This window comes from Trifolium pratense, linkage group LG1, assembly GCF_020283565.1.
Source record: "Trifolium pratense cultivar HEN17-A07 linkage group LG1, ARS_RC_1.1, whole genome shotgun sequence".
Taxonomy (NCBI): domain Eukaryota; kingdom Viridiplantae; phylum Streptophyta; class Magnoliopsida; order Fabales; family Fabaceae; genus Trifolium; species Trifolium pratense.
Genome location: NC_060059.1, coordinates 40217383 through 40241147, shown reverse-complemented (window position 1 = coordinate 40241147; position 23765 = coordinate 40217383). Strand labels below are relative to the sequence as shown.

General features: G+C 33.0%; 3 protein-coding genes across 3 annotated transcripts; 2 read left to right on the top strand and 1 right to left on the bottom strand.

Annotated features, from left to right (window-relative positions):
* The first annotated feature begins 621 nt into the window (after window positions 1-621).
* Window positions 622-7171, top strand: LOC123917415 (kinesin-like protein KIN-7N). Its single transcript, XM_045969121.1, has 18 exons — window positions 622-811; window positions 907-996; window positions 1663-1781; window positions 1880-1993; window positions 2108-2189; window positions 2291-2358; window positions 2464-2541; window positions 2633-2775; window positions 2868-2970; window positions 3054-3134; window positions 3307-3375; window positions 3543-3602; window positions 3709-3855; window positions 4134-4445; window positions 4957-5049; window positions 5412-5570; window positions 5654-5920; window positions 6663-7171. The coding sequence occupies exons 1-18, from the start codon at window positions 667-669 to the stop codon at window positions 7020-7022; spliced, it is 2490 nt and encodes an 829-aa protein (XP_045825077.1). The 5' UTR covers window positions 622-666; the 3' UTR covers window positions 7023-7171.
* Window positions 7172-9370: 2199 nt separating this feature from the next.
* LOC123917407 lies at window positions 9371-11207 on the top strand. Its single transcript, XM_045969112.1, has 3 exons — window positions 9371-9916; window positions 10014-10087; window positions 10526-11207. Exons 1-3 carry the CDS (start codon window positions 9528-9530, stop codon window positions 11026-11028), a joined length of 966 nt encoding a protein of 321 aa, XP_045825068.1. The 5' UTR covers window positions 9371-9527; the 3' UTR covers window positions 11029-11207.
* Window positions 11208-11376: 169 nt separating this feature from the next.
* Window positions 11377-22414, bottom strand: LOC123917396 (pre-mRNA-processing protein 40A). The gene is made up of 28 exons (XM_045969101.1): window positions 22147-22414; window positions 22003-22066; window positions 21287-21619; window positions 20999-21184; window positions 18919-18986; window positions 18690-18759; window positions 17944-17996; window positions 17761-17818; window positions 17322-17680; window positions 17157-17223; window positions 16708-16806; window positions 16529-16597; window positions 16375-16452; window positions 16150-16236; window positions 16045-16079; window positions 15835-15940; window positions 15236-15316; window positions 15068-15160; window positions 14863-14916; window positions 14665-14781; window positions 14487-14585; window positions 13951-13998; window positions 13765-13857; window positions 12947-13054; window positions 12782-12846; window positions 12569-12671; window positions 11894-12199; window positions 11377-11802 (listed from the first exon to the last, which is right to left on the bottom strand). Exons 2-28 carry the CDS (start codon window positions 22039-22041, stop codon window positions 11668-11670), a joined length of 3009 nt encoding a protein of 1002 aa, XP_045825057.1. The 5' UTR covers window positions 22042-22066; window positions 22147-22414; the 3' UTR covers window positions 11377-11667.
* Between the last annotated feature and the right edge of the window lie 1351 nt (window positions 22415-23765).

The window sequence follows — 23765 nt, the reverse complement described above, 5'->3', positions numbered from 1 at the left end:
TATACATTTATTTGTATCCATGTATCAATATTCCATCTCGTCTTTTGAAATCGGAGAAACTTAAATCCAGCAGCCAACTCGTTTTTCCCATCAAAATCGGGACAAGTTTGAGCGGGTACCCACGGGTACGAGTAATATTCCATGCCTGCAAATAAGTCATATAAATTGGAGTACTTTTTCACTCCCTCAAAAATATTGCACCTAAAATTGTGAATCATCTCGTTGATGAAATTGCTGCAATGTTTGACTTCAAGAGACATGTATCAACTACTGATTCAACGATCATCAACAATGCAGATTCAGAGACATGCGTATTCTAGTCATTTTAATTTTGTCATATTATTTCTCAGTATAAACATGTTATTTTATACTATTAATTTTGATGATGTGACATTGTTCACATATTAATCCTTTTCACTTAAAAAAAACTTATAAAAACACGGACGAGGCTTTCGCACTCCTAAATTAAAAGGCCTTGTCACAATTTTGAGACCAAATTTAAGCCCACCAAATGCATGATTCAACAAGCCCATGAAAGCCCATGAAAAATAGAAAATATCCGTTTGACCGAGGGTATTTACGTCAATAACGAAAAAAACATTCAAATTTCACAAAGAAAAAGGGAACTAGTAGCAGATCCCGTTCCGAAGTGTAAAACAGAACCAAATGGAAAAGATCTGCGTCGCCGTTAGAGTTCGTCCTCTCGTTTCCACAGATTCCGTCAATGGAAGTTTCTGGAAGGTTGAAGATAACCGCATTTCTCTTCACAAGATCCATGGAACTCCATTCTCTGGCTCTTCTTATGCTTTCGGTAAACATAAATTCAATTCAATTATCATTATCATAATCATAACCAATTTCGTTCTTATAATTTTTTTTTCACTTTCGATTTTCAATTGTTTTCAGATCATATATTCGATGAATCTAGCACGAATTCGAGTGTTTATGAGCATCTCACTAAGGATATCATTCTCGCTGCACTCAATGGCTTCAACGGTATACAAATTCAAATTATTTTATCTCATTTTAGTTTAATTTCTTAAGCATACTTATGTACTATCTTTTAATTTTAAGTTTAATTTTCAATTGAACATTTAATCTTAGCTTAAAAATTAACTAGCTAAACAGTGCTAAATTCAATTTAGTAATATGTGCTTTTTATGCTACTAGATATATGATTAGTGCTACTAGATGTCTCTCTGATGTCTACTGGTCTTTGAGCGGGTGGGTGGGTAGTTCAACTAGTTTGAGGTCGAGGGTTCAAACTTCAAACTTGGACAAAGTAGAAAAATACTAACTAAACTACTAACATTCAAAAAAAAAAAAAGAGAAGATTTGAGCTGGTCAAATGATATATGGAATTGGATTTATGTAGTAATTGCATCACACAGATACCAACTTCAATGGTATGTTTTTTGTTTGTCTGAAGACGAAATGGCAATTAGTACCTATGGAAAATGTTCAGACTAATAATCTCGGCATTGCTAGTTTTGTTTGGTCTTGCGGATCACTTTATGCTTTTTTTACATAAGGACGAGGCAACCGTTACTGCATGCTTTTATTATCTTGTGTTAGGGATGTGGCAAACCGTTACTTTGTGTTAGATTTGGATATAAATGTGAATTGATTGAGATAATGACAATAATTATATGATATGGTCAGGGACTGCATTTGCTTATGGGCAGACAAGTAGTGGGAAAACGTTCACGATGAATGGTTGTGAGACTGACCCAGGAGTGATTCCTAGGGCAGTCAAAGATATATTTGCGAAAATTGAGACGGTAGGGATAGTCCTTTTTTTATTTTAACTTTCAGGAAGAGTCATTACTACTATTCTTGCAATGCTTAATTGTTTATGCCTTGTTTGTTTGTTTCTCAGATGTCTGAACGGGAGTTTTTAATTCGAGTTTCCTACATGGAGATTTATAATGAAGAGATTAATGACCTTCTTGTTGTTGAAAGTCAGAAATTGCAAATTCATGAGAGTCTGGAGGTTGGTTACTTGCCACTTGATTTTCTTTTATCTCTTGTGGTTAATGTTATGTGTGTGGAATAAATGTAATAATCATCTAATATATTGTGCTGATTTTATTTATTTGGTTTTCAGCGGGGAGTATTTGTTGCAGGGCTGAGAGAGGAAGTTGTCAATAATGCTGAACAAGTGCTAGATCTCATTAAAGCAGGGGAAGGTTTGTAGTTCTACTACTGCATTCTTATTTGTTTATGAAATTTGAAGTTAGAATAAGCATACTATGCTATATCGAAGTTGAAAACTGTTATGATTTTACAGCGAATAGGCACTTTGGTGAGACAAATATGAATGTAAGGAGTAGCAGATCGCATACAATATTTAGAATGGTATTCCTCATTTCTTTAAAATTTGTAATGCATGCTTTTTACATAATATTATTAACTTTTGTATAACAATAGTCCTAATCAAATGATTTTTAATCAAATATGTAGGTGATTGAAAGCAAAGGGAAGGATTCCAATTCTTCGGATGATAGTTCAATAAATGACATTGTTCGAGTTTCAGTCTTGGTTTGTACTGTTTCTTTTCCTTCAAGTTCCTTCTTATATAAGAACTTCTTGCAAGCAAGTTGCATACTTATAGTTAAGTTTGTGGAATTAGAATTTGGTAGATCTTGCTGGATCTGAAAGGATTGCAAAGACTGGAGCTGATGGAGTACGTTTGAAAGAAGGAAAATATATTAACAAGAGCTTGATGGTTCTAGGAAATGTTATTAATAAATTAAGTGAAGGTTCAAAACAAAGGTATATAATTTTTTGAATTTGCCTTGTGTACATGATTTGAATTCTATAGCTTAAGAAAATAATAATGTTGGACATGTTTCATTTTATGGTAGGGGGCATATTCCATATCGTGATAGTAAATTAACACGTATTCTCCAACCTGCTCTTGGTGGAAACGCCAAAACTTCTATTATTTGCACCGTAGCACCAGAAGAGGTAGAAACTGGTTAAAATTGTGTCTTTCTTTTTCTTGGTTATGTACATGATTTCACAACTCCAATATTTTTCAAATCATTTAGGTTCACATTGAAGAAACAAAGGGAACTCTTCAGTTTGCTAGTAGAGCCAAACGAATCACCAATTGTGTTCAAGTTAATGAGGTCTGTGTATTTTATGCACATCAAATTTACTGTTATCCTAACTAATATTCTTTTCTCCCCTTGTATGTTTCACATTGGTCAATGTTTTCCCCATTGCATTTTCACTATGATATAGTTTTCCTCTATTTGCATGATGTTACTTAAGTTCTTGTTTGCCAAATTGGTTTTACAGATTTTGACAGATGCAGCCTTGTTAAAGCGGCAACAATTAGAGATAGAAGAGTTACGTAAGAAACTTCAGGTAATTGTCTTTTAATGATACTACTTTTGATCTCAAATATAAGCAAAAAAGTCTATGTATTTAGTTTAGGCCAAATAGATAAAAAAAATTGTTCATAGTTGTGACCGGAAGGAGTAATTTTTATTTACACCCTTGTTGGAGAATCTTACAGTATTGTTTCTATTCAGGGATCCCATGCTGGGGTGCTTGAGCAAGAGATTCTTAAACTTAGGAACGATTTGCTCAAGGTAAGTTTTATTTTTCAAGTTTGTCTTCTTAGCAATGAAATCATGCAGAAGCATTAATTATATGATTTTATGTTGATCTGTTAATTATGTATTCATATTCCAATAGTATGAAATGGAGCGTGGGAAGCTGGAAATGGAACTGGAAGAAGAGAGGAAATCGCGTAATCAATGGATTAGCGAGCAACAGATGAAAATTGAAAATTCCAGTATTGCATCGTTCTCAGTCTCAGATTGTGGGACGAATGACAATCAGGTACACTTCATAAGAAATGAAATAATAGGGCCAGATAAAGCCTGTAAATGCTAAATATTTTCTAAGATAGTGGGAACTGGGAAGCCTGCAAAAACTTTGTCATTTATCTAGTCTATTTAGATCCTTATGTTACTTTGTACGTGCATAGTCATTTTTGCTTCTCTGGACAATTCATAGCTTTACTTTTTGTGCTTCTTTTCAAACTTTCAGTTGATGTGTTTTTCTTTCTGACGTTTTTGCTCCATTTTGTTGTTCCAATAAATCTCATGTACTGTTAGGGACCAAGATATTTGAGGAGGCAAGGGTTTAGGGAAGACTACAGTGACGTTAATAGTACATCCCATGGAGATATATTTAAATCTCCCTGTTTAAAGACAGCTAGTGCTTTTGTTGTCAAGCGATCAAAGCATTCAATATTGCCAGACAGTAGTCCTCTTCCTGATAGTAGTCCTCTTCCAGATGCTTTCAACAATGTGGCTGATGAAGATACATGGTTGAAAATGAACAATGGTTATGTTGCGAACCTTGATTCTCCCCAAACGACTCCCACTCGAAACTTTCAATCATTCCCACTAAGTGATACAACTCCTGTAAGTTCATGTCTGTTATTTCTATTTTTTAAAAGTAATTTTCTTTTTATGTCTTTCTGTTGCCTTTTTTTGGCATCCATATTCCATCCACTACTTCCCCCATACGGGAAAAATTTATAAGAAAAGGAAGAGTAGCAATATATACAACATCAACATGTTCTCCATAACTAATATACAAGATATAAAAGACTAATGGTTGTCTAGACATACTTGATGGTTATGGTTACACCAGTTGAGCAATTATTGATAGTTACCCCAGCTGAGCAATTATTGTTGGTTACACCAGTTTCACAAAATAATACTTGACCAATCCAAGTACCGAACAATGGTTATGTATGTAGATTTTATAAAAACTAGAATTTGTGAAAACCATATTTTTGTTTAAATGCAAAGTGCTTCTAATGCACTGTGTGGCTAATGCACTGCTTTTAAGTAATACCATATTAATCTCTCTTTTTTCATGTGTGTGCTGCTTTGTAATCGTTTCTTTCATTTTACTTATGTTTGTCAGGGTTGTGCAAGTCAAGTTGAAAAGTATGAACGGGAAGTTCAAGATTTGAGAAGACAGCTAGAGCTTGCAAATGAAAAGATAAATGAACTGGAGGTTAGTATACAATATACTAGCATTCATACTTCGGTGAAAATGAAAGTGTTAGTAAACTAGAAGATCATCAAACAAAATTGTTTGACTTGATAGGTGTGCCCTTGATATTTCCAATTTGGTTTGTCAATATTTTGAATCCATTTGGTTATGCTGATATAGAGATATGCATGATCATTTTTGTACAGTTGTGCATCCATGATAATATACAATACTATCTTGTGCTTGTGCCATATGAGAACTCAATAGATTTCAATCTTTCTTGCATTGCCTTTATGGCCTTGATGCATGCACTACAAGCTTTTGCCTTTTTAGTTCCCGTTATAAACTTGTCCATGGCTCTGTGTTGATGCATATTAATCCAGAGAAAGCATTCAGAGGAAGTACTGTCAAGCAAGCAATTAATAGGCGAGATCCCAGACAATCAACAAGAAACACAACTAATTCAGGAATTGCCTCTAAGGTTATCGGAGTCTGTGGAAAATTATAAAGATAGCTTTGAGGAGGTTTTATCAGTAATGCAGGTTGAATGAGTGCACCATATCAAATTTATTTTCCATGATCATTCCAAGAAATAGTAAAGTAAATTTTTCCTTGTTTTAAACAGAGATTTGCATTGGATGGAAAATTCTCAACTGAAAAAATGCTGTCAACCATGAGTGACATTGGTGCACAGTTATTTGCAGCTTTGGAAGGTCAGCTTACAATATTTACGAACGGTGAAAGGTCTTCCACTGCGAACTATGCTTTGATCCAAGAACCACAAAAAGAGTTTCATGAGAGGGTGAAGAATATAATAACATCATTGGAGTTATCAGAAAGCTCAATAACAAAAAATCAAGACAGGAATCCTTTGTGCAGCTGTGAACACAAGGTAGTTGTCTGGCCTCAAATATCAAGATATCAATCATCAATCATGGTTTTATTTTGTGTCGTATTTTTAGGATATCTTGTGTCTTTTTTCAAGACTTTGTCGCCGTTAATACCCCATAGTAACTAAGGCATTTGTTCAATAGCTGAAATTGAACAAATAATAAAAAAATTAATAGATATACTTGTTGAGTATGTGTGTCACTTCAGGGTTGTAACTTGTAAGAATTGAACCGAGTTATACTAGATCTTTCATGATCTGCTTGTGTTACATGTTCTTCAAATTATACAAAAGCTTAAATCAATATAATGGCTGATTTATTTATCGATGCAACTGTTTTCCTTATACACCCCTCAAATGAAGTAATAATATTCAGCTTTATTTGAAAACATTAGTTAGAGAGGTTAAAATTGCATAACTTTAAGTGCCCCAAAGTTAAATTACTGAATGTGAGAAAATCTGAGGAATTTCTATTTGGTAGGAAGACTTAATGATCTATAGGATAAAATGCATATAGATTAGATTATCATAAGTTGTTTAGAGGTCAAAAGTCAAGCTAAAGGAAGCTGCATATAGATTAGATTATTAGAAGTTTATAGGATAATCTTACTAGTAATACACAAATCCATGCACACAGTTTTCTGAAGAGCCATAGGTGAAAAGATAGAACTGCATTCTAGCATAAGTTTTGAGACCACATAGTAGGTTGTTCTGAATTATCCTAAACTGACTTTTTGTGACAAAGGACTCTGGTTTGGGAGGAGAAATTGATTCCTCAAAGGATGCATTGAATGAAAGATATGAAAGCTTGGAAAAGGAGTTATTACTTTTGAAGAATGAAAGAGACTCTTTGTTACAGAAGTTCTCTGAATCTTCTGATAAACTTGCAACTGTTTCAAGCGAAAAGGAAAATGTTTTGAAAGATTTAAACACTGAAGCACATAGAAGGAAAAAGCTAGAAGGGGAGGTTAAGCAATTTACTTCAGCTTTTGTCTGTCGTCAGAAATCACTTATTTCTTTGCGTAGTGACCTTAAGACCAAAATTGAGAAATGGAAAGCTGAGACACCAATTTCAGTGCCCAAGTCTTTTGGGTGTGAGGACTAAATATGTTGTAAAGCATGAACATCTTAGTGTTTTATTTATTTATTTATTTATTTTATATTTAACATCTTAGTGTTTTTTATGCTCATATATTATTATATTTATATTTATTCACTACACTATTATTCTACATTGATTGAATTCTAGCCTCATTTCACTAGTGTGTGTGTGTGTGTATGAAGATTTTCCTTCGAAGAAGTTAAAGAACTCATAATTGAAGGATAATTTTCCTCAACATAATCGTTTAAAGCGTAAATGAAATCATGGCTAAGACTTACAGGTTAATCACTTTGCTAACTCGCAAGTTCAACAATAAAACAAAATAAACAAAAAAGATATATTATCTATATTTTCTATACCAAACTATACTGTATTATATTAGAATTTTACGTTAAACTTTAATCAATCTTGTAAAATTGATCATAAGATGAAAAAACTGCATCTATATATAAACTCATACTCAAATTTTATTTCATCCAATATAACCACCCTACAACCACCAAACATGCAAGCTTTCATATTATGCAAGCATCACAGAGTTGAAGTGTTGTCAAGTATCGATGACCTATACAAAGAAAAGCGACAATAAACATAGGTTATGGTAGAGGAAAAGGTCTAAGGATTAGGCTTAGTTTTTTAGACAGATAATACAAAATTAGTGGCTGTATCTATCTTTAAAGTTGATACTACTAGTGCCATTTATTATTGCAATGCCTTTGGTCCAGGTTGGGAAAAGGTGTGTGTTATTATATAAAATTTATATTAGAGAGTGCTTTTTCATATATTATATTTTTATTTCCCACCATAAGTGTTGATGCTGCATGGGACACTTCTATTAATAACATTTATCTAATTATTGAAAACAATATCCCACCATAAGTGATAACTGTTTAATTAAAAATGTCATTTTATGGTACAAATCAAAAATGTCATTTTACATCCGTGTCAATAATAATATTCAAAAATTGAAAGGTCACATGGGATGTTGAGTAACTAAAATAGAATTAAGCCTTCAAATTTTAAAGCATCTTCTTTTCTTTTTTTTTTCACTGATTAACAAAGATCTCATGCAAAATTACAAGATGTAAAAAAGGCAATAAAAAAGTGTGAAATCATTTTTTTTTATATAAAATCCATGTGTTTTTTTTTTTTTTTTGAAACAAAAATCCATGTGTTATTAATTGAACAGGAGAGCTAAAATAAAATTCAACAACTTGACTGTACAAATGGTACAATTGGCTGACAACCAAATCTAAACTAACTTTCACAAATGAAGAAACTATATTTCAAATAAATATGTACTTAATTTGGTGTATGAAATTATTGGGTTAGATCATTTTTTTAGTCCCCTATTGTTCTTGTCATGAATCAGGGACCACTATCTAAAGACACACAGCTGCAAGATAGTATTAAGTTTGAATTTGGATAAAATTATTTACGTTTCTAATATCGATATTATCAGTTGAATATTTTAAACTTCTAATCCATTATATTATTAGTAGTATTTTAAAATGATATTTAAAATAATAAAATATTGGTTAGATACATTCTTTCTATAATATTTGCAAGGACTCTAATATATTAAACTGGTAATATGAAAAAAAGAATTTAAAATTAACTAATTAAGCCAATAATTTGAATAATATATTTAATAATAGATCTAGAAAGATGATTGAACTTGATTAATACTTTGTAATTTTATATATGATTTTTGAAATATTGATAAAATGAAAGACTAATTAGGTTGGTAAGATTCTACAATTTCAAGCAAGATATTTAATCCCAGTTTTCTTATATTATCCCTTTATATTTATTTATTTATTGACGAAACATTATCTCTTTATATTATTTATTATATAATTTTTTGACAATTTATATCATCTCTATGTATTGATTAATTAATTAATAATATACAATTATGACATGTCTTCTTTTATAGTTTTTTCTTTTTTTTACTTAATGTCTTCTTTTATAGGTATTATTAGGTAGTAAACAATCATCTTCATTTAAAATCTCCGTAAACAGTTGCTTTCTTCTATATTATAGGCTATTGAAAATTATAAGACCTTAGACCTATATTTAGTCCCAAAACGAAGAAGACTTTACACCTATATATTTACATAACATAGGAAAATATATATAGGAACTAGGAAACCAACAACTTTAAAATGTAGCTTTTTTCTCAAAAAAAAAAAAAAAAAAACTTTAAAATATAGCCTAGCATCATACAAATATCAAAATGAATTTAATAATCATGTAACGACAGTAACATAACATCTAATCAAATTTTACCATCTACTACACTTATTTGGTAAACTAACACAATAAAAAAATAAAAAATTATTTTGAGTAGTTGATATTTAAATTTAATATGGGTAGTAGAATCCTATAAAAAATAAGGTCATAAACTTCCAAAGAATCCTTTATGGCTGCTTTCAGATATGTTGTCCTATAATAACATCTTCTATTTTGTACTCCTAATCCTTCAACATAGTATCCTCAAATCAAATGGCTTCACCAATAGCCAAACCCCAAAAAAGATTAGGAGAATTTCTAAATGAGCAACAAGAACCCTTCATGCTAGAGCTATATCTTCTAGAAAGAGGGTACTCAAATAAGTGGTGCTTAAATGAAGATTCACTCAAAAAGAGAAAGAGAGATGTTTTATTACCATTTTCCAAAGTTCTAATATCCATAGTTAACAAGCTTGCTTTTCATAGCCAAAGTAGTACCCTACAAAATAGGGACAATGGTCAAAGAAAAAAACATGTAAATTGCAATGTTCAATTTTCATCGGCTAGTAGCTTTACTATGTTCAATTTATGCTCAAATGTTGATGTAGAAAGAACTTCCATATCATCACATAAAGATCAAACTTTCAAGGAATGCAATATGAGGTAAGAACTAAAACTTGACATATGTAATTAACTCCAAATTTTCAAATGTTAGAAATAATTAATTAATGTATGGTTGTGTTGATCTTGCTAACAATAGATGGCAGAAGCAGAGTTGCTTAGAGGGTAGGCCTGATTCACTTGTAAAGATACCTCTAGGCAGTGTTCTAAATGGTAAGTATTTCTTTTAATTCTTGTAACATGCACATTTTCTAGACTTGGTTTCTAAAAAAAAAAATGGTTGGTTGTAGTCATTAAAATATAGAAAACTCTGTTTTAAGTCTTAGAGTCAGTTTTAATTGCTTATTTGAGCTTATATATTTTTAAACGCTTGTGAGAATATTTATGAGAACGTATGAAAAAATTTATAACATGTTCATAAACTTTTTTCAACTTATTTTTATAAACTCTTTATGAAAGCTTATAGCTTAGATGAAAAAAAATTGACTTTATGTTATTTTCTGTTATAGAAATAATTTTTTGCATAAGTAGTATATTATTGATTTTATGTTAGTCATTTAAAGTTTTAGTTTATAATTTTTACATAGGTTGAACACATCATAATAATTCCCTAAAAAACATAGTTGTGTGATTAACTGTCTTATGAAACAGTGAATGAGGATGTTGAGGAAATGCCTAAGAAAATGACAGAGGACTCATTATTATCAGTTGCTATAATGAATTTATTTGGCTTGTCAATGAAGAAAGAGGATTGTACTAATGTGTTGCAAGATTATCTTCCTAAGCCTCATGTTTCCCAAGTATTAAAATCCAAAAGGGTAACCCACAAGATAAAGAAGCTGTTATTATTTGATTGTGTTAGAGATATTAACATAACCCTTCCAACAAAAAAGGAAAGAAATCAAGTTTGCAGACAATCCATGGGACCTACAGAGTTTGAGAAGCTCAATTGTCAGGGAACAAGAGAATGGGGACAACATAGTGAAAATGGTTTAATGTCTCTATTGACTATTGATTACTTGGATTCAGTAATGGAATGGAGCAAATTTGTACCAGAAGTTAAAGACATTAGCTTTGAGATCACTGATGCAATTTTGGATATTATGAACAATGAAATAGTATCAGAAATGATTGGAACTTTAACACCTACTTAATTTCAAATTTCATCATTATGTATGTGTCTGTCTATTTAAAACAATTTATTCTTTGAAACTCATCATGTGAGATTATAGAAGTTAAATGCCAGCCGCGATGAACATAGCAATCTTTCTCGATTTGAAGTACTACATTTTTATATAGATAAAATGTTAGTGGTTAATTTGTAAGGAGAACAATTTATAGTAACAAAAAACGAGTTCTGTACAGTATTCTTTCAATATCTCAAACCATATCATTGAGCTACTCCTTCGAAGACAAATGAGTGAATGCATAAAATAGATTTTAGTTCTTCCGGTCAAATGGCATCAGTTTCTTAACATGTTAGCATTTGTCAAAACATAATCTGCAAATATTAAGTTTGCAATGTCATTGAAATTTGAAGATATGTAGTTCACATTAAACTTGGTACAAAGAAAACTTCAACAAAAAAAAAATTGGTACAGAGTTTACATAGAATCGATAAATCTATAACGAGAACTAAAAGATTTCATTTTTACATAATCCTCCTAAATTCACAATTGTCCCGAGATGAAAAATAACAAAGTTGTTGGACAATGAAAGTCAATATTCTCCAAATGATGTAGGTGAAATTCTATATCTCATCATTGCAAAAAGGTTAGGGACTAAGTAGTAAACTAAACCTCTCCATCATCACCGAGCTCCCCATCTTCAAGATCGTCATTCAATCCGGTTCTCCTAGAACCATCCCCGTGCTCCCTCTTGTGTTTTTTATGCCGACTCTCGTTGTCTGAATCAGGAGAGTTTGCATGCTGCAAGAATATATTCATTTCAGATACCTATTCTAAATTGTAAAACTTCAAATTGATAATTTACTGAATGAAGATGCAGAAATATCCATACCTTCCTAGACTTCTTGCGATCACTTCCATGTCTACGCGATTTTCTTGACTCTTCCTTCTCGTCTTTTTCAGAATCCACGTCATCTATACTGCTCTGATGCCTTCTCCGATGCTTCCTTTCCTTTTCCTTATCTTTTTTCCTCTCCTCTCTATAACCATGGCTGTCACTAATGTCTTGATTATCACTATCTGATTCATCTTTCTTATGTCGTTCCTTTGATTTTTCTTTCTCACGTTCTCTGTCCTTCTCTTTTTTCTCCTTCTCTTTCCGTTTCTCTTTCTCTTCTCTTTCTTTTTCCTTCTTGGCCTGGAAAATTTATTTATAAAATAAAATGATGACCCCATATTTAGTAAAACAAATGCAAGAAAATAATCCAGACATGCACGCTACACAACCTGTACAGGATCCTAATCCCTAAGCTACATACACTGAACTACGAATTACAATGCATGCCAACTCATTTCCTCCACTAAGTTTGTTTTGGAAAAGATACATAGTAAGAACTAAGAACCTGAATGGAAACATTATTTCAACAAAAAGGAAATTCGAAGTAACCATGGTTGGTTACTTTCAAGTTTTTTATTGCAAATTCAAGCATATGAACAACGATTGCCTCAACAACCAACATATATAGATGTTACAAAATCAAATTTCGAAAGAAACAAAATTATGCACCTTTTCTTCTTCACGCTTGCGTTCCTTCTCTTTAGCTTTTTCCTTTAAGTATGTAATGTATTCTTCAAAAATTTCTCTACTAGAGCTTTCGTCCCCAATTGACCTATAAAAGGAGAATGCAGGGTAAAAAATCATCAAGCAAAAAATCTTCCATCAAGGAGACATTACGAGCTACAACTGCTCCATCTACATAAAACCAAATGATAATCATACTTGTACTCTTGTGTCTCCTCAAAAAGTGGCTTGCAATCCTCCCATATTGAAGTAATAGTAATTTCCTACAAAAATAATATATGATGTTTTATTATGCTTAATAGCAAATTATTGAGCCAAATACTGAGAAATATGAATCAGATCACTGCTAGAATCTCCATCTACCTTGAATGAATATAACAAGTTAGTAAAGTCGTCAGCAAGGCGTTGGCGTTTCTTAGCTTCTTTCTCCTCCTTCTCCTTCGCTCTCTCTACTAACTCTTCAAATAAAAGCTTTAAAAGAAAAACAAAGTATCAAACTCTGATAATACATGTTGCAAAGAAATAAACAACATTAAATAGGCCAACTGGCTGACAACCTCTTCATAGAGATATTTGTTCCAACATGCACATGAGATTCTACGTTTTCGAAGTTATTCCATGATATTATAATATAAGGAGACATAAACAACAATTGATAGAACAAGAAAATATATTGAAGTTTCAAACTCAATAATCATAACTATTGATTATAAATGGCAGATTTCAATGTTTTGTTGCTGTGAGAGTTAATTAGAGACATCAAGACAAATAGTAATAATTGCCCTGCATTGTTTTGCCTTGTACTCCCCTCGTCCAAAAAAATATATCACTTTAGCAAATGACACACTAATGGTATGGGGAATTAAGAAACATAGTTAATTTTGTACTGGAAAGAGAAATTATAACTTACTCTAGGAAAATATTTTTCACTAATGGTATGGGGAAAAATAGTTAGGGGTATAATAGTAAAAAAAACATTAATACTTCATTGTATTGTAAAATCACATATAAAATGAGTTTTTTTGCCTGGAATGACTTATGTTGCGGGACGGAGAAAACGAGACTAACTGACTCTGAGCTCTAATTTCAGTCATAACTACTTTATAAAAAAATATACGGGTTTATGTTTCAGGAGCATCAAAAGGAATTGAAATGGACAGATTACAACCAAAATTCATTACCTTGAAATTGATTTCCGATATTGTTTCGCAAGCAGCTTCTTCTAATACAGCAGACTTGAAGTCCTCAAATACTGATGTAGTCACTACAGTGATCTACTCGAATGGGAAAAGAGGCCGGGGTTAGCAGAGTTTGTCATTAAACACAAGCTACCGATACAACGCGAGAAAGATCGTTTTTATGCCTACCTTGCCTGACTTCAGTGTGTCTTTTATGAGTGTCTTGTCTTCATGATACTATCAACAAGTCATGTTAAAATAGAAATCAGCAGCCATCTTAATACTTTAACATTATATCACTGTCTAATACTAAAAATCTAGCACATCACTATATTACTCCCTGATCACAGACACAACAAATACTCGATTAAGATACTAATTGCAAAATACAACAGCAATCTTGTTTTCTTGAAGTTCTAAATAAGTTGAAATCAAGTCAACTAACAGTAACATTAAATACGAACGGGGAGAATTTGCTTTCTTTCTGTTTGTCCACTGAGCAGTTCAGAAGAAAACAGGACATAGGCAGAACAGGATGTCACTCCAAAGAGAGAGCATTTTGGTTGATGAAAGGCAGAACAGGATGCCTACTTGAATAACGGTAAACCATCAACTTACTTGCATAGAGCGTAATGATATCATTCTAGTTTTCAGCAGTGATAGACATCTATAACAAACTCATCCCCAACATTAAAAAAATATAATCGAAACCAAATTTAGGTAACCTTCTTTTCAAGATCTTCAAAGACATCCTCAAATAAATCTCTCGGAGTAGAACCAGATGTATTTGATGCAACAGCTTGATATTGAGGCAACTCTTTCACCTACAAAATAGAGAGCATAATGAATATTTCCTTACCATATTTTGCCAGCTTTCATGTGACCAACTAAATATTTTACTACCTTCAAGCAATAATTTCGCCATTGTGTTTTAGCAGTAAGAACTCCATCAGCAATATGCTCTTCCAGCAACTTGCGAAATGCGTCACGGTTTTTCCTTTCACCCCGACGGATTCGTTCCTATATCATACCCCATTAAAATGAATACACAAACAAAAATTGACCTGAAAAACAACTGATAATAGAACACTTAAATTCTACCTTCTGTATCCTTTTGTGTTCCTCTTCCTCCTTCTCCAAGTCACGAATATAGTCCTGCCAAAATTAATATTAGCACATAGACCTGTCAAAATTGACTTGTAAGTTGAGAATTGCCTTTTATTATATGCTCTAAATAGGCCATATCTCTAGCCAATGTTGTACTTGAATATTTTCCAATAATGAACAACTAAAAGAACATATATACCTGGTAAACAACCAAGCGGTCAAGTTTTTCAAGTAGTAAGCATCTATCATCATCCTCTAGCCGATCTTGGATTTTTCGCCAATGACTATTCACCTAAAATAAAATGAAAAGGGTTCAAGAATAAAGCAACAGTTACAACAGAAGTGTACCTCTTCAAAAAAAATGTACCTTCACAAAATCACAGGACTCCAGAAATTTCCTATATTCTGCTAAATTCCGCCGGTGTTCCTCAGCAGCATTTTCCTTTTCCTAGAGTTTACACATAAAGGATAGCAGTATTAATTAGAATGGACCATGTTGACACATTACTAACTGCACAGTTTAGCTATTTAATTTTAATGGGAACTTGAATTAAAATCAGCCAATGCTCATTATTAAGTTTTAATCTAAACAGGGATTTTCCACCCCAATATGTGGTCCCAGGCTGCCCTGGTGTTCACTCTTCGGTATAAACAGAAAAAAGTAACCCAGATCATGTAGTCACTGGTCACTCATTAACTTTATAAGCAGCCAGCATAGAAACTTTGGGGAATAGATGGCCAACCCAGAATTAAAAACTAACTAGCTAACACACAATAGCACAATCATCAGTGGCAAACTCATTAGCCCTCGATTCATGAAAAAGGTAGTATTATTCTTCTCCCAGCACTCAATTCATGAAAAAGGTTTATGCAGCCTCTTTGAGTACCAACAATAGACCTAAATGATATGTCATGCTCACAAAGGTTTATATGTAAAAACTAAAAATATAGTAACATAGTAATCACCTTTCTCTCAAGTTCCACCATGTAGCTTTCAAATAAATCTTCCCGGTCTCTTACTCTTTCAACAGCATTGAATCGTTCATCATTTTCAAGCATACTTATAGCTTTGCTGATTTCAGTAAATGATTAATTAGAAACTTCAAGATGAATCAGTTCAGCCTAAAGGTTTATATGTCAAAAAACAAATCATTAATCAGACATCCAAAATTATACCTCCATCTTGTGGATGATGTTAGCTCCTTGCATTCCTGAAAAGAGAATGTTTGTAATGAGTAACTATTAAAGGCACAAATTAATCAAGTATTCTGTTCAACGTACTTCTAACATCTTTGTGAATTCTTCGCGGGCTTTTTTCTGTTTTATGCGCTTCTCTTCAGCCTCTATCTTCTTCCTTTGGCCCAAATACTGAATGGAAGATAAAATTGATTCAACGTCAAAAGCCAGATAAAAATGGCAGGCAACTGAAATAGTTCACTTGATGCAAAGTGAAGGATACGATGTAAGGTCAGATATGCAAGGTCCCATATGAGGCCTGACTCTCACCTCATTGAAAGCTTGTTTTCGCTCACCAAGTGTTTTCAGGGCATTATATCTTTTATCATTGATGATTTCTCTCATTGCCTGAATTACGATTCAAATATAATAATTAGCATTTGAAACACCAGAATGAGTGGAAAAACTGAAGGTCACCATCTACCTGTTCCCACGACCAATCAGAATGAACATTCACAGATTCCAGAAGCGCTTTAAATGCATTTTTTGCTTCCTGAAAGAGTAATGTAAAGCAGTAATAAAGATGATGGAGAAGAATGATAACATACGGACCTAGCAAGTTTTTTAATAGAGGAGATTATACATGACATAAAGAATCCTTACCTGCTTATTTGCATATACAAAAGTTTCACCATCATTGGTCTTCTCCGCTGAAGGAGTCACATTAGTTGGTCCAACCACAGGAAGTCCTCTTTTGGCTTCCTACAAGAGTTGCAAGATAATTTGAATAATAAAGAACCACCAATTAAGGTCTTATCCACAGCTACATGGTTCAAATATGCCTATAATATCCTACAACAAATTTGACTAATATGTAAATAAATTAAAAATATTCTTGACTGGACAAAAAACTAAGGATTCTCCTAGTATTATACGATTGATCCAAGATTGCAAAAGTGGACAACTACGGATTAAGATACTACAATTAGAATATATGCTTGCATGAATGTTTATGTTAGGATTAATATACACAGCAGGTATCTCCAAACTAGCCATACTTTTAGAGTGATTACAATTCCAATAATTCTAAATGATAAAAATAAAGAAAATACCTCCATATCTTGAAGAGGTGCTCCATTTACAGAGGAAGTAGAATCATGAGTTGCTTGATTTTCAACACTGTACCGGGAATTTTCAATATGTAAGTCAGCAATGAAGATATAAGAGAGAAATGAAGTCATAAGAAAAAAATGAACTTGCAAAACATAATTTCATACATGGATGGAATTTTTGAATCAAGTGAGCTGGCTGCTACTCCTGAGCTTCCTGCAACTGTTGTAGGTGCAGTGCTCACAATTACAGCAGTGCTTGGTTCAACTCCTGTGGTACTTGAAGTGACTACAGAATGGGAAACAGAGGTCCCCGATAATCCAGAAACCATCCGTTGCTGATCAGTAGCTACAATTGGTGTAATAGAAGTTGGGCTTGAAGCAAAACCGTTAGATGTCAAAGTGTTGGAACTAGCTGCATTAGCTGGTGTTGATGCTGCTGCAGAGGAGGCCGTAGCATTGGATGTGTCACTTGTTTCTGACACCATCCCCTGGCTAATAGTTTTATGTGCCTGCTCACGAGCCAGCTGAATGGAAATTTTACAAATAGGTAAGAAATTGTCGGGCAAATAATGGAAAACAATTACAAACATCATTAATCATAAACCTTGAGTTCTTCTGGTATTGTCCATGTTGATTGCTGAGTAACCTTGTTGTAATAATACCTGCAGCAAGTCACCGCCAAATTAATTCAATTATTACAAATTAATGACACACGAAGGTACAGAAAAAATATATGGTACATTTTGTAAATAAATATAAATATTATGCAATAATTAGACAAACATACTTTCTTCCGTCTGAAGAAGTGAACTCTTTCCAGACAGTTGACGCGTCGGCCCTCTGTCACATCCAGCAGAATTAGTAGGTTTTGAAAATGCTAAAAGTAAACTACCCAAGAAAGATTATTATATCTAGGTAATAATTAACTACAAGCCAATAAAGGAAAGAAGATAGTATAACTAAAGTGCTAATTATTGTCATACAAAATATTGCCAAAACTAACAAGAATAATACAACAAGAATTTATATATCCCATTCATAAGATAAGCAAAGAAGAAAAAAAAAGAAACTAATAGATGGATAAATGAAAATAAACCATGATAATAAACATAGAGAGATGCACAATAAAACCACTAGAGGAAGGGAATGGAAGGGTGCGGTCAACCATCAATTAATGGCATGGCAGAACCAAAGTTATACACCAATCTCACATGTTAGGCTTAGAAAAACAAAAATTGTAAATAGCAAACTGTTGCCTGACTTGAGAAAGTGCAACCCCAGCCTTCACAGAGACCATATAGAGCAGTTGTTTAAATTTCTCCTGACTTGCGATGATATCTACAAATCAGTGGAAGTACATGCACATAAAAGGATATTCACACCATAAACCTTTCATGATCATTGGAAACATAGTAGAAATGGTCAAAATCCATACTGTATACCAGTTGGGTTGAACACAACATTTTCAAAGCATGTCCAACAGATAATAAAAATGACAACGGATTTCAGCACCAGCATGACATTTTAACTCACCTCAAGAGGTGACATCAACTCCAAAGGTTTTTCCCAGCTAGATTGCCTTGTATTCTTGTTGTAGTAATATCTGGTTCAATTTGGTAAAGAACAAAAACTTTATTACACTTCAAAATATTGCAAATTGTGAAAGCAGTAGATTATCAAATCATCAACAAAAATTGAAAAACCATACAAGGCATTTTTTGTTTTTGCTAGGAAAACAAGATATAATTATATTAACCAATACCTTCTCCCATCACCAGCAACATGCTCTTGCCAATCAGATGCAGAGTTCTGGTTAGTGGTATTAGTTGCCTAAAATTTGTCAGAACAAACAACCAAGAATTATTTAATCTCAAATATCTCAGAAAAGATAATACAAAACAGAATTATATCATCACAATTGAATACATTATACATTTAATTCTTTGTATTGGGAAAAACTCAGGTCTCACATTGATAATAGATAAGGCAAGAAAAAAGTTTCTAAAGAGTGGCGACCCTCACCTTTAAGCCGGTTTTGTACGGATGAGTTAGGTCAAATATAAAAACTTAATATATCCAATCACATCTAATGAAAAGTATTACAAAAAATTAATTAATGACCTATGGAGATTCATCAACTACTCTTGGGGAATTTGCCTCAAACGACATCATTACTTTAACAACAAAGTCACCAATTCTTTTACAGTCACATTCTACCACAATATATGCATGTCAACTAAATAATCTTTCCTCGCATCCCTTAGGTAAAACAAATAATTGAAAAATTAACTTTACATAACCTCTAATTTATACTACCAAGTTTGTCAAAATTGCCTTTATACTTGTTTTCTGGTGGGAACACTAATGAAACTCGTCATACTGGTATGGGATCAATAATCATCCACGAGTTGGGAACCCACAATACTAATCAGTTGAGTTGGGCGACCCTGCAGACCTAATAATCTAGGATCAGTGTCCTCTCTAAGTTGAATCAATTCTCTCAATTTCAATCCTCTGTCAATTTCTGTTCTTCGTCATCTCACAACAATGGTTTAATTGCAATTATACTTGAAGTTTTGCTGTCCTCACTATGCTCGAGGTCAAGAAGGTGCTGTCGCATCTAAATATGATAATGGTGAGATCACCTCATCACCATGAAAAATCACAAGAGCATAGGATGTGTTTTCAAGCCAGAAACATGCAACGAAGCTAGGGTTCACAAACAACCCACGAATCCTCACTAAAGTGAACCCTAATTTTTCCCATCTTCTCATAATCTAATTCCCTAACTCACGCAACATCTGTAGCAGAAACTGACCCTCTCTTTCTGCTACGCAACCTATGAAACTCGAGCTCTCACACTCAAGCACATATCCCAATCCGCACCAACGGCAACTCCCTTGTCACCAAATTTAGTCCTCCTTTGACCCAAACATATCTGACCAATCAAACTCTTTTCCGCCAAATACCCTCCGATCTCGCACATTCAAAACTCTTCCTACCTATTGACTGATAATGCTTCAGTCACAGATCCGTGGGAGCCCTCCCTCAAGTTTTAGTTTGTGCAGTGTAAACTCGTCTCTTTTTCAAGTTTCCTGATAAGACCTTTGACAATCCTGGATACAACTATAGTTGCACAATGCAGTACTTAGAGGCATTGAATATGAATCAAATTGGTAGATTTGCTTAAACTTCACAAAATGAAGCAAAGCAACATACAGAGAAAGACAAACAGTGGACTGATTATAAACATTCCTAACAACTTTTGCGAAATTCACCCTGAATGAAAAACCGAAACAAATAAACCTAAAAAAAATATCATATTCCATAATGATACTAGAGAATCACCATCTTGGCCATTCTATTGGAATATATTCATTCAATGAACAAACAAGTAACTATAAATTACTCCCTCTGTCTCATTATAAGTGTCCTCTTTGCAAATTTTCAATGTCTCAAATTGTTTGTCGTTTCGAATATCAATGCAACATTTATTAATTTTTTCCATTAATATACCCTTATTTATTGTATTTCAACTCATCTAACCACTCCACTAACTACTATTAATAAGGGTATTTAAGCAAATGAAACTCATTTTATCATTGAAATCAACACAACTAATCATTATTTAAGAAATGTACAAAACTCAAATGGGAGACCTACAATGAGACGGAGGGAATAAAAATAATTAAAAAAAAAAAAAGGAACTACAGCATTTAAAACACATTACTTCATAGGAAACACACTTGAATATAATTACACTGTATAAACACAAGCACTTTAAATGTAAATTTCAAAAATATGAATTAAACCAAAATTAATATGCCTTAAACAACACTTACAGCATCATTTGATGCAGTACCAGATGATTGAACTCCAGCCGGCTGTACTGGCGTAACAGTTGCAGCACTCTGAGGTACTGAGGACGACCAAGGTTGTCCAGCAGGAGGTGCAAGCATTTGAGGCGGATGCTGGAATTGGGGCAATGCATTAGCATTGTCTTGCTGCTGACCATACGATGGTGCGAACTGAAAAATCGAAAATGATGTGTCAAAGGTAATACATGATTCAAAGACAAATCTTGTAATCTACAACAGGAGGAAAAACTTCAAAAACTAAGGCACCCGTACTGTATATGAAGATTGAGGAGGTGCTCCTGACAAACCAGGCATATGATTGCTTATGTGGGGAACAGCTTGCTGTGCATGTTGTGGAACAGATGTCAGTGGCCTGTTTGTTTGAATATATGGCATAGGTATACCCTGTGATGAAGACACAGGATGACCGGGCTGAATTTGTCTTGGAGTCAACTGTTGCATTTGTTGAGAATACTGCAATTGCTGACCCTGAATGACAGGCATCCCGACGTTAGACGAAGGAACAGCATGCCCTGTATGTCCAAATTGTTGTGAAGTCATTGGAACAAATGGTTGCCCTTGCTGTGGATGAATCACTGGCCGAAACTGCACATATAAATATGTTAGAGTGATTGCAAAATATCCAGGTGTAAGAATAGTTAATAGCACATAACACCAACAACCACCAGCAAGCACTATTCTACTAAGTAAAGTTAGCTACATGAATCTGTTTATTTAGTCCGTCTGGCACTTTGAGCGGCATTAACTGCCCCGCTAACACACTATCTATATCTTAGGAACAGATATTAAGAAAGAGTAATAGTTCATCAATTAAATTGACTGTATATTCAGAATGTAAGCTACTAGCTAATCCCAATATCAAAATTTAGTGTTAACATTATCACAATTATTTCATAATCAAGCAAAAGAAATTACAAAGATACACTATATTGAATTAAATTATAAGAATTGATAAAGAAATAGGTTACCTGAATACCAGAAGGAGGTTGTTGAGGATTATTTGCCATCTAAACAAAATTTCACAAACAATTCCTGAAATGAACAACAAGATGAATCAGTTAGTACGGAATCGAGGTGCAGAAGCAATTCTCTTTTGAGGAGGAGTTTCTCACTGTTTGTGGCGGACGACGATGAAGTCCGCTCCGTTTTCCGGCGAGATTTTGAGTTGAATTGAACTGACTCCGATTTAGGTTGGTTTATGATGCAAGAAGGGTTTTGATTTCGTGAAATCGATGAGTTTTCTTGTTTTAGGGTTTTAATTTTTCTTTTCTTTTTTTTTTAACAAAAAATGGCTTTTAGTTGTAGAAGTGTTTTTTTTTTTTTTGGGTGAGTGATGGTTTGTCTTCTTCAAAATTGAGATGAATTGGTCTTTGCATAGTCATTTGAATTTTGGATGCATATAAGATTATATATTATTTAAAAATAAAAAAATAAAAAATATTTTTTCCATGCCACTAGGTTTGATTTAGTTTGATGGATTTGAGTAGTATGTTATAGGTCATGAGTTTGATTCTCACTCATCGTAAACAAAAAAAAAAATGTTTCTTTTGTTTATATAAGAAATAAATTTTTCTTCAAAAAATAAATAAATAAATACATTTTCTTAAATGTGTATCCAAATACTTGTAATCAACCAACTATTTTTTTATTAAAATCTCATTTTTTTTAAATAAAGAAACTGTTTTTGTAAATTTTTTGGTACATGTGTTTTTCCTAAAAAGGCAAAAATTATAGTACTATTTGTTATCGTTTTTTTAATATGAATCAAGTATTTTTAGAGACAATTGTAAAGACTAATTTTTAGTTTTAAAAAAAATTGTAAAGACTAATTTATCGAGCTGAGTAGGACTGCAAAAGGTGATAAAGTTGTCCTTCGAGAGAATATAACATTATTGGTTGCATCTCATGGTTGGATTTAAACTCATGAGCTATGATTAAGCTGAAAAACATCTATTACCACATCTCATTAAAGTGTTTTTGGATTGTATATTTGTTATGTTAGAGTAATAAAATGAGAAAATAAACAACCTTTCTAATCAAATTAAATATTATATCATTTTTGTAGATTAAATAATAATGTTCTTTTATTATCAAATTCGGAAGTAGCAAAAGTTTTAGCTAGGTAGAATAGTTCGGAATAAATCAAGTTATTGGGCTCAAGTGGTTAACGAGCTTCATCAAAATGGACGAATTTCGGGAGAACTCGGGTTCGATTCCTGGGTGGAACAATTTATTGGTCAGGCTTTACATACCTCGCGGTCGAACTCTGGACTACTAAGAGCTATTTCCCCTAGGAATCAGATGGTTATAAAACAAAAAAAAATAGTTCGGAATTTGTAAAATATTTGTCTTTCTCAAATCTTATTGTGTAATCGGATACTTCAAATGTACTAACCATAGTGATTCTATAACTTCAAATGTCTTAGACGAAGTGGTAATCCACTGAAATTATTAAACTCGCATATATTTGTGAGATTCCGGGTTCGAACCTGAGTCACGACGTCCGATCTAACAATTTCGATATTTTTGTCAGTTGAGTTATGATTTATTGAGACGAGATTATATTAATTTTAATATTTGCTTTGATAGTTTAATTTTTGTACATATCACCAAGCTGGTCGTTGTTTATAAATCATATTACATGTGAATTGAAGAGAATTCACTTTAGAAGGTGGTTGTGAGTGACTTTGAATCACTTTGTTGTGTGCCAAGGAATTTGAGCTGCAGAATG

Excerpts from the sequence above, each read along its gene's own strand:
- LOC123917415 (XM_045969121.1), top strand. The coding sequence starts at position 667 with ATGGAAAAGATCTGCGTCGCCGTTAGAGTTCGTCCTCTCGTTTCCACA. Across the intron at positions 997-1,662 it reads TGCACTCAATGGCTTCAACG|GGACTGCATTTGCTTATGGG; the intron begins GTATACAAATTC and ends TGATATGGTCAG. Across the intron at positions 3,376-3,542 it reads AGTTACGTAAGAAACTTCAG|GGATCCCATGCTGGGGTGCT; the intron begins GTAATTGTCTTT and ends GTTTCTATTCAG.
- LOC123917407 (XM_045969112.1), top strand. The coding sequence starts at position 9,528 with ATGGCTTCACCAATAGCCAAACCCCAAAAAAGATTAGGAGAATTTCTA. Across the intron at positions 9,917-10,013 it reads TTCAAGGAATGCAATATGAG|ATGGCAGAAGCAGAGTTGCT; the intron begins GTAAGAACTAAA and ends TGCTAACAATAG. Across the intron at positions 10,088-10,525 it reads TCTAGGCAGTGTTCTAAATG|TGAATGAGGATGTTGAGGAA; the intron begins GTAAGTATTTCT and ends CTTATGAAACAG.
- LOC123917396 (XM_045969101.1), bottom strand. The coding sequence starts at position 22,041 with ATGGCAAATAATCCTCAACAACCTCCTTCTGGTATTCAG. Across the intron at positions 16,453-16,528 it reads CTGATTGGTCGTGGGAACAG|GCAATGAGAGAAATCATCAA; the intron begins GTAGATGGTGAC and ends ATCGTAATTCAG. Across the intron at positions 14,917-15,067 it reads ACCGCTTGGTTGTTTACCAG|GACTATATTCGTGACTTGGA; the intron begins GTATATATGTTC and ends TAATTTTGGCAG.